This window comes from Hypomesus transpacificus, chromosome 8 (genome assembly GCF_021917145.1).
Source record: "Hypomesus transpacificus isolate Combined female chromosome 8, fHypTra1, whole genome shotgun sequence".
In the NCBI taxonomy this organism is placed as follows: Eukaryota; Metazoa; Chordata; class Actinopteri; order Osmeriformes; family Osmeridae; genus Hypomesus; species Hypomesus transpacificus.
Window position 1 is genome coordinate 2295356 of NC_061067.1, and position 10642 is coordinate 2305997.

Genomic DNA, 10642 nt, shown 5'->3' on the forward strand with positions numbered 1-10642 from the left:
GACATATGTGTGTGTAAATACTTGTACATTTTCAGTTTATTTATTTCACATTTTAAGATGAATCATTAACAGAAAAGCAATAACAAATTAAAATACAACATATTTTTGGAAAAGTCATTTTATTACAAAATCTCAAGTTACAACTTCCCCATTCTTCTTTTTGTGTAAAAAAATGCCTGGGTAGAGTCCAACTCATTCACAAGAAAAATACTGCTCTTTGTACTGGAGTCTGCCTCAGCCATGTGATATTCATAAAGACTTTAATGACAATAAGTGGTTAACCTCATGATGCATTTGTTTCCATTGATTGAGTGCTGAAATGTTATATGATCTCACAGCCAACACACACAGACACACACACACACACACACACACACACACAGTCAGTTGGGCTGACAATCTCTTGAGAAAGTTAAAGATGTTGAGTTGTACACCTAGTGACGTATAATATGAAGGCTAGCTTCGCCCCCTGCTGAACTAGACTGCATCAAGGTGAAAAACAAAACAGAACATTCAGTCTTACATTTGTTGTCGTACATTTAAAACGCCATGGAAGACCACACAATCTAAAACAGACTGAAAGTGCAGTTGGATGTGAGACTTATAGCCAGCAGAGATGCATCCCTGAGGGTTAAGTGTGTCACCTGGATGGATAAAGTACCGTCAACTTAACACTCAACACCCCCGGACGTCCTGCCAGAGTCGACCCCCCCACAGACAAACACAGTAACATAGTTACAGTTCATGATATATCACGACTCATCAACAACTCATTTCTGCAGTTTCAGAAAAGAGGGGCAGGGGTTCAGACATGTTTGTGTGAATGCGGAGTCATGGCAACAAATGTAAAACATTCAAACGCCATCCACTTCCTGTTCGTAAGGGTTAGATGTCGTGGCTCGCGTGACACGTAAGGGATGGAGGGCGGGGCTGGCAGTCTTAATTAAACCGATTTGAGGATAGAGAAAAAGGGCTGGCGCTTGAATGGGATAAGAGCGTTCCCATTGGCCAGATATGCAGTGTAGGGGGGGTGTGGAGGAAGGCACTGGGTCCCTGCTACAGCTCGTCTCGGGCCTGCTTCATGACAAAGGCATGCAGGCTCTCCAGGTCACGCCCCCCGTGGTGCTCTTCCCCCTGCTGGCCCGCCCGGAATAGCAGCAACGTGGGGTACCCACGCACCTGGAGGCAGGAGGCAGGGGGCAGGGGTCAGGGGCAGAGGCAGAATCATACAGGGGTCAGGTTTAGAGTTGTGAACAGGTTCACGTGACACAGCTTTATGAACTTCAGGAGTCCAGAGAAGCTCCAGAGTTTACAGCGCTGTATCACCAAGGCAACAGCCTTCATCACATGATGAGGTGACGACGCTTTACAACTTCACTCACACAGGACAGTCTGTGTGTGTGCGTGCGTGCGCATGTGTGTGTAGGAAAGGTCCGGTTATGATAGCTACAAAAGGGTGTTTCCCAGAGAGAACGCACCACCTCCCTCCCCCTCCTCCTCCTCCCCCCCCCCCCCCCCCCTCCTCCTAGGTGTTCAGAAACTCACCGAAAACCTGTTGCACAGCGAGCGCTCCACGGTGCAGTCCACTGTGGCCACCTTCACGTCTGTCAGACCAGGGAACTCCTTCCTGGAGAGATCCTCCCAGGTGGGGGCCAGGTTCTTACAGTGACCACACCTGGGGGCAGGGGGGGTTCAAATAGCTTCTACACACACTGGTCTTTACGAGGATCTGCCATGCGTGATTAACGAGGACATTAGCAATCAGGAGCTTGTTGGGGAGGTCGACCCTAATGTGCCACTTTTACAAATGCGGTCACTGTCATTTCAGAGAGATGATTCAACACAGTCCTTTCTTACCAGGGGGCGTAGAACTTGATGAAGGTGAAACCTTTGGCCACCAGATCGTCAAAGTTGCTCTCTGTTAGGATCACAACACCTGACTGTTGGAGACAGACGGACAGACTTCAGTTAGTCAAGTATACTGGACTGTCATCATATGTTCAGAATCTCTCCACCTAAATCAGCTGTAGTGGTTGAGACTGGCTTTGGCAGCAGCATGTTTCTCATGGCCACACCTCGTTTCTCTGCGGCGGAGCGGGCCCCGACACACATGATGTCATCTTTCACACTGAGCAGAGTAGCTGGATGTCTTGGCATGGAGTGGAAGGAAATAGCTGGCCAGACCATAATTACTGTTGAGCGCTGCATAGCGCTGGTCTGGTGTGTGGAGAGGTCCTACATACATTCCCCATAATACATTCATATTAATGCTTTTATCAAAAGCAATGTACAATTGGCGCAAGCCTCGATCTTCTTTCAAACCCTCTAACCACTGAGCTGCACCCGTCCTGTCTGAAGCAGCGTGTGGAGGTTCTGATGGGCTTTAGCTCGCTCACACACACCTCCTCTTCAGCAGGCTCTGTGTTTGGCAGTTCCACCTCGTTGGCCGCGGCGTCTTCCTCACCAAGAGCCTCCTCCACCTTCAGCTGGGCATCCACAAAGTCCTTCAGGGAGTCCAGATCCCTCTTCCCCCGATACTGCTCTGTCTGCAGGACCACAGCAAAACAGCCATCACCTTCACCATCAGCATCATAATGTGTTCATTTCAGAGATGCTTTGATCCAGTTATGACCGGGGGGTGATTGTAACCTCATGATTTGCAGTAAAACTACTAAGTCAGTTACTCGATGGCGCAGGTGGTTACTATATTGAGGAGTGAGTTTAACCAGTTCAACTGAGTTCCACTAACTCAGCACCCCCTCAAACACAGGAAGGAGAGCTAGCGTGTCTGAAGGTGATGTTCACAGCTCCTTCCTGCTGCCTACCTTCTCTCCGTTCCTGAAGAACAGCAGAGTGGGGTATCCACGCACAGAGTTCTCCGAGCACACCTCGTAATGCTGCGTGCAGTCCACCTGGCCAATCAGAAACAAGACAGGTCTCAAGCTAGCCAATCAGGTTCATTCACATAGTAATCATATCACCCATGTTTGTGTTGTCTACAGTTCAGCATATGTGACTATGGGTATTGTGTACATATTGACAGAGAAAGAGGATGATGGTATGATCCCCATCCTGGTCTAACAGACACACACCAGCAGCCACATGTTGCTCTGACCCACACTCAGCTTTGTTTGATCGACTCAATGAGAGAGAGAGAGAGAGCAGAGAGAGAGCAGAGAGAGAGCAGAGAGAGAGCAGAGAGAGAGTGAGAGCAGAGAGAGAGAGAGCAGAGAGAGAGCAGAGAGAGAGCAGAGAGAGAGCAGAGAGAGAGCAGAGAGAGAGTGAGAGAGAGAGCAGAGAGAGAGCAGAGAGAGAGAGCAGAGAGAGAGCAGAGAGAGAGCAGAGAGAGAGAGCAGAGAGAGAGAGCAGAGAGAGAGCAGAGAGAAAGCAGAGAGAGAGCAGAGAGAGAGTGAGAGCAGAGAGAGAGCAGAGAGAGAGCAGAGAGAGAGCAGAGAGAGAGTGAGAGCAGAGAGAGAGCAGAGAGAGAGTGCAGAGAGAGAGCAGAGAGAGAGCAGAGAGAGAGCAGAGAGAGAGCAGAGAGAGAGTGAGAGCAGAGAGAGAGTGCAGAGAGAGAGAGAGCAGAGAGAGCAGAGAGAGAGCAGAGAGAGAGCAGAGAGAGAGCAGAGAGAGAGTGAGAGCAGAGAGAGAGTGCAGAGAGAGAGAGAGCAGAGAGAGCAGAGAGAGAGCAGAGAGAGAGCAGAGAGAGAGCAGAGAGAGAGCAGAGAGAGAGTGAGAGAGAGAGCAGAGAGAGAGCAGAGAGAGCAGAGAGAGAGCAGAGAGAGAGCAGAGAGCAGAGAGAGAGAGCAGAGAGAGAGCAGAGAGAGAGCAGAGAGAGAGCAGAGAGAGAGTGAGAGCAGAGAGAGAGCAGAGAGAGAGTGAGAGCAGAGAGAGATCAGAGAGAGAGCAGAGAGAGAGCAGAGAGAGAGCAGAGAGAGATCAGAGAGAGAGCAGAGAGAGAGCAGAGAGAGAGTGAAGAGAGAGAGCAGAGAGAGAGCAGAGAGAGAGAGCAGAGAGAGAGCAGAGAGAGAGTGAGAGCAGAGAGAGAGTGCAGAGAGAGAGAGAGCAGAGAGAGAGCAGAGAGAGAGCAGAGAGAGAGCAGAGAGAGAGCAGAGAGAGAGCAGAGAGAGAGCAGAGAGAGAGTGCAGAGAGAGAGAGCAGAGAGAGAGCAGAGAGAGAGCAGAGAGAGAGCAGAGAGAGAGCAGAGAGAGAGTGAGAGCAGAGAGAGAGTGCAGAGAGAGAGTGCAGAGAGAGAGTGAGAGCAGAGAGAGAGAGAGCAGAGAGAGAGCAGAGAGAGAGCAGAGAGAGCAGAGAGAGAGCAGAGAGAGAGTGAGAGCAGAGAGAGAGAGCAGAGAGAGCAGAGAGAGAGTGAGAGCAGAGAGAGAGAGAGCAGAGAGAGCAGAGAGAGCAGAGAGAGCAGAGAGAGCAGAGAGAGAGCAGAGAGAGAGTGAGAGCAGAGAGAGAGCAGAGAGAGAGCAGAGAGAGAGCAGAGAGAGAGCAGAGAGAGAGTGAGAGCAGAGAGAGAGTGCAGAGAGAGAGAGAGCAGAGAGAGAGCAGAGAGAGCAGAGAGAGAGCAGAGAGAGCAGAGAGAGAGCAGAGAGAGAGTGAGAGCAGAGAGAGAGAGAGCAGAGAGAGCAGAGAGAGCAGAGAGAGAGTGAGAGCAGAGAGAGAGCAGAGAGAGAGCAGAGAGAGAGCAGAGAGAGAGCAGAGAGAGAGTGAGAGCAGAGAGAGAGTGCAGAGAGAGAGAGAGCAGAGAGAGCAGAGAGAGCAGAGAGAGAGAGAGAGCAGAGAGAGAGCAGAGAGAACAGAGAGAGAGCGAGCACAGAGAGCAGAGAGAGAGCAGAGAGAGAGCCCCTCACCTTGCCTATCTTGACGGTGTCTGAGTGCTCGAGGCTGGAGGCCAGCTGTTCCCAGGTGGGGGCCATCGCCTTGCAGTGACCACACCACGGGGCAAAGAACTTGACAAAGTGAGATCCTACGAACAGGAGAGGAGAAAGAGGGGTAGAGGAGAGGGTACACAGAGAGGGATGGCAAAAACTGCATATTTAGAAAGTAATATGTGATCCTGTCTAGTTAAGGGTGTCTTCATAAGGGTGGGCTTACTTCCAGCCAGAACAAGCAGAGCACCAAATATACCCTTTAAGTATCACTGGCCTTGAAACTCAACTATACTGTGTTTACTGAGGGTGAATGCTAACTCATTACGCAACATCATTATGGCCATGCTGCCAAGATTCCACAGTGAAACCTATAAACATTCTTCTTCGAAATGGCCATGTCATATCCTGTCTTTTTTCTCCAAATATACAAATCATTTATTTTTCTTGTACAACCTAAACATTCGACTCAAACAGGGCTTGAGAGTAGTCATTTCAGTGGGACAATTATCACGGCTGACATTTATTTAAGTTGTGTTGTCCATCGACTGGAAACATTAAGTTATAACAGAGACAGGTGACAAGTGTGTTATATGGTAGCCATGGCGACTGACAGAATATATCCAAGTGAAATTTTAACACACAAAAAGTATTACATAAAATTCTGGATTATATTAGTAAAACTGTGATGTATAGAGAGCTGTTTTTGGAACAGGAAGGGAAACTGTATTTCAAGTTCAGGAAGTGGCCCTCTTGATTCAAACTGTTTGTGAAACCACTGTTTCCTGTCCTGGGGTGTGATAGGCCCCTGCCAGGTGACACAGACTCCTACCTGTAGCGATGTGGCCCTTGAAGCTGGCAGCAGAGAGGTCGTACAGACCCTGCTTGACCTCCGGGACCTTAGGGAGCTCCAACTCACTCTCCGGCTCCTGGCACACACACACACGCACACACATTAATTACACTCCCCACATCATCGGCAGACCTCTCTCTAGTCCTGGAGATCTACACCTGGAGGATGAAGACTTGGAGGATGTCTGGAAGAGGAAGGTGAGGGTGATCTCACCTCAGGAACCTCCTGCAGGGTCTTCAGCATCCACGTCTCCAGAGACTGCAGATCCCTGGAACCCTGGTACTTCACCGGCTCCAGCTCAGGCTTGAACAGAACCAGCCTGCACAGACAGCAAGATGACTGCTTACAACACATGCACACAATCCCCAATGAGCTACAACCTCAACCACTGAGCTATACCCATCCCCATGTTCTCCCACTGAACTATACCCATCCCCATGCTCTACCACTGAGCTATACCCATCCCCATGTTCTACCACTGAGCTATACCCATCCCCATGCTCTACCACTGAGCTATACCCATCCCCATGCTCTACCACTGAGCCATGTTCTACCACTGAGCTATACCCATCCCCATGTTCTACCACTGAGCTAGACCCATCCCCATGCTCTACCACTGAGCTATACCCATCCCCATGTTCTACCACTGAGCTATACCCATCCCCGTAGAGCAGGGGTGTCGAACTCCGGTCCTCGAGGGCCGCTGTCCTGCATGTTTTAGATTTTTCCCTGCTCCAACACACCTGATTCAATTAAATGGTTTGTTATAACGACCCTTCATTCAAATCAGGTGAGCTGGATCAGGGAAACATCTAAAACATGCAGGACAGCGGCCCTCGAGGACCGGACTTCGACACCCCTGCCGTAGAGCAACAGCCGTATTGCTGAGACAGTGGTAGCTACTCACGTGGGGTATCCCCTGATCCCGTGGACGTTGGAGCAGAATTTGACATCTTGAGTGCAGTCAACCTTGACGACATACACGGGAGGCGACGCCATACTGTTGTACTTGTCTGCTAGTTCGTTCCAGGTGCTCTGCAGCCGCTGGCAGTGGCCACACCTGAGCACGAGATCAAGGATCACAAGGGCAAAGCTGAACCGTATTTCGGTGCGCAGTCGATGAGCGGTTTGTATTATACCAGTGTAATATTTTTTAAAAAAATCTCAACTACAGTGCAACAATAACATGTGAGCAATATTACATAGTACGGTGCAACACAAGAAAGCATCATATCGGAACTTGTCAAAGAGACAATCTCTGATAATTTAATAATAGATAATAGATAGATAATAGATAATTTAATAAGATACTGTAGACGAGAGACACTTAGAAATTGGATACATTAATGATGATGTTATATCGCAGAACAATGTCCTGTTTGGGGGAAACAACGCAAATCATAATCCGGTTTAATCACCTTGTCTCGTGTAAGTAATCTGTGCCAAGGACACTAATGAGTACAGTACAGCTTCAGGTATGATTGCATGACAGGGAAGGAATAAACTTGTTTGGAGGTTGCAAGGTTTTGCTAAATGTTTATATAAACCTAAAGACAGCATGAGAGCGTGTATGTATTCACGGTTACGTAGCCAGTCAATCTCTGCTTGCCACGTCCGCGGCAACATTCCGCCGGTCTCCGGTCCTGTAGCTACAGTTCCTGCTAGCTAAATTAGCTACAGCTAGCTGACATCCTAGCAATAGACACTACTGTACTTGCTTGAAACTTAAATTAAACGACAAAAGTTGAAAACACCCAGCCATGCTCCTGGGTACCTTTGAACTAAAGTTTTTTTTGTATCGTCACAGTGTTTTCTATTTTATTTAGTCTAGCTTGCTCTCTAGTCTATTCTGGTTGTTAGCATAACCAACCGCTCATCTACCTGGCTAGGCTAGTTAGCTAGTCGGCTTGCTGGCTGCAAACTTAGTGCAGCGATATTTCTCTCTACGGTACACGGTGGTAGCACGGTGAGACAGTAAAAGCAAACTGCTCTAGTTAGTCAGACATCATGTCAACTGTGTCCCAACGTGATAGCCGACTAGCTACTTCATTCATTTACTTACAGCTTAGTTAAGCTAGCCACCTATCTTGCTAAAGTGGACGACTTACCAAGGAGCGAAGAACATGACAAAGTGTGGTGCGGTGGGCACAGCGTTGTTAAACATCTCCACTGTGTACGTATGCTTGACATGTTCGTCCTCTTCTGTGTCCGAGTCGCAAAAAACGGATCCAAAAAGTAACGTGCAGTAAATCAAACCCAACAAAAAAGGCGTGCAATTCAGTGCAATGGAGGCCATGTTCCCGTCTTTGCGAGCTAGCTAATGCCACCGGTCTCTATGTGCGAGCAGTTGGCCAGACTCTGAGTTGGTCGCTGACTACTCAGGAATGTTGCAGGTCTGTACCTAACTGGATAGGTCTACACAAATGGGAGTCTCTCGGAATTTCACTGCAGACAAATATGTGATACAGATACCGTACAGATCAGTGGCTTCACACAAACCCTTCTCATCCCCAGTCCTACACATAAACGATGCAAATTCAAACAAGTGTCTGTCACAAGCGTGTGATTTTGCAGCTAGATGACAGGGCAGTGTGTGCACGCTTTTTAAATGATGGGATTTCAGCAGAATGATCAATCATTAGGTATATTATAATAAAAATCACTCTATTTGTATACACACATTATTTAGCGTTTTAAATGTTTTTAGTAAAGACAATGACAGCAAGTATCCATGTCTAGTAGAAGCAAAGTGAAGTCACAGAAACGTTAGTGTAACAGCTGTCAACAGAGTCATTTAGTGGGCAGATATTTCAGCGTCACCAGCTATGAATCAATGTTGCATATGATGGTGCTGTGCATGGTCTCTGGCTGTCAGCAGCTGTTTGGCAGCAAGATACTGTTTCCTAACACCCATCCTTCTGAAGCACAACGCCTCCCTTTGAACACTATTTTAAACGTTGAAAGTGATTTGTGGGCAGATCATAAGCGTTTACATTGCAAAACACAAAAAACACCGTAATCTGTGATTTCACTGCTAAGTATTTGGGTTGGAGCTGAAAACTGGAGGGTGACTTATTTAATATTTGTCAGATATGAGTAAAGGTTGCCTGTACTTTCACCCTAACTAAATGGTGCCTGAGAATGAGAACATTCAGGGCTATTAATTAATCCAGTTTATTAATGTGGGTATAAGCTTGCCTCCTGGGGACTGTAGTCCAGTACAGTGGGAACTCTATAAATCTGCCCTCAGTTCCCAAGGCCCCAGCATGTCCACCCTGTCACCTGCAGACTTTAGAGTAGACTACTGGCAGCAGACTACACTAGTAGACTATATTGATGCCTGTGTACTTCAGCCCAGATACCAGCTATACTCAGATGGGGGGACGGGTGTAGGGGGAGCGGAGGTGTGGGGGCCATGCACGTGTTGGGGGAGAGAGGAGGGTGCAGGGTGTGATGGGGGTAGGGGGGTGTGTGTTAGGGAACAAGGGGTTGGGGGGGGGGGGGGGGGGGGGGGGCTAGGGGTTGGGGGGGGGGGGGGGGGGGGGCGGCTAGGGCCGGGCCATGAGTGACGTGCTAGAGCATTTTACTGCAGATGAAGAGGTTGCAGGTTCCAATCCCTCCTTTACATCACTTTGGATAACAGTGTCTGGGTTAGGGTTAGTGTCTGGTGACCATGGGTCTGGTTAGGACCAGTGGCTGGGAGGTGAACAGGATCGGAAAGAGGTGACCAGGGTCATAGAGAGGTGACCAGGGTCAGAGAGGTGACCAGGGTCAGAGAGAGGTGACCAGGGTCAGAGAGGTGACCAGGATCAGAGAGAGGTGACCAGGATCAGAGAGAGGTGACCAGGGTCAGAGAGAGGTGACCAGGATCAGAGAGAGGTGACCAGGGTCAGAGAGGTGACCAGGGTCAGAGGGAGGTGACCAGGATCAGAGAGGTGACCAGGGTCAGAGAGGTGACCAGGGTCAGAGAGGTGACCAGGGTCAGAGGGAGGTGACCAGGGTCAGAGAGAGGTGACCAGGATCAGAGAGAGGTGACCAGGGTCAGAGAGAGGTGACCAGGGTCAGAGAGAGATGACCAGACGACCCCTTATAAGCGGCTTGGTAGACAGCCTGGCTACCTCCGTGCTGAGAGCAGAGCACGCTAATACATCAAATGGAGAAAGGTGGAGCCCAGTCTAACCCTGCTGCTGTAAACATGCTGTCGTTGTGGTTGACTGAAGTTGAGCTACTTGTCAGCGACTCCCCCAACTCAGAGAAATCATATCTTCAAAGATATCATTTGTTTTGTCTGCATGAGTCATGAAAGGCTCTTCATGAAGGATTCTCTGGTCTGTATCAGCTGGACATCTGCTAAGAGGAGAAGTATTTTCTTTCTGGATTCTAAATCCTCCTCCACAAATATCAGAATCAGAATAGTAATACAATGTACAACGATGAACTCCTGGTGGCTGTTCCCAAAACTAGCAAATAACCAAACTCCTTAATAAGCCCCTGTACGGTTTTAATCGTAACATGTTATGGTTGTGGTCAAAGCAATTCTCGTAGGCTTTCTCGTAGTGGTTCTCGTCAGGGCCGGCCCTAGCCTTTACGGGGCCTTAAGCAGAATTGATTTGGGGACCCCTTGGCGTTGTTAATATATATATATTTAAAAAAACATTAAACTGTAATTTCATGTGCTCTTGGGGGCCCTCTGGTGGCCACGGGGACCCTAAGCAGCCGCTTAGTTGGCTTATGCTTTGGGCCGGCCCTGGTTGTCGTACGTGGAGCTGCTCGTGTTCTTGTTATGTGGACATGGCCAGAGACGGGAGGACGCAGGATGGGGTCGTGGGATGGGAACGTGGAACGCTGTGGATGTCATTCACAGACGGGCTGCTAGACCAGCCACCTGCCGGGGGAAACGCTCCCACGCTATCCG

General features: G+C 48.9%; 1 protein-coding gene across 1 annotated transcript; it reads right to left on the reverse strand.

Moving 5' to 3' along the window:
* Positions 1–102: 102 nt before the first annotated feature.
* Positions 103–8243, reverse strand: txndc5 (thioredoxin domain containing 5). The gene is made up of 10 exons (XM_047024447.1): positions 7836–8243; positions 6635–6787; positions 5941–6046; positions 5707–5803; positions 4857–4972; positions 2826–2912; positions 2403–2546; positions 1858–1940; positions 1546–1675; positions 103–1179 (listed from the first exon to the last, which is right to left on the reverse strand). The coding sequence occupies exons 1-10, from the start codon at positions 8021–8023 to the stop codon at positions 1057–1059; spliced, it is 1227 nt and encodes a 408-aa protein (XP_046880403.1). The 5' UTR covers positions 8024–8243; the 3' UTR covers positions 103–1056.
* Positions 8244–10642: the final 2399 nt, after the last annotated feature.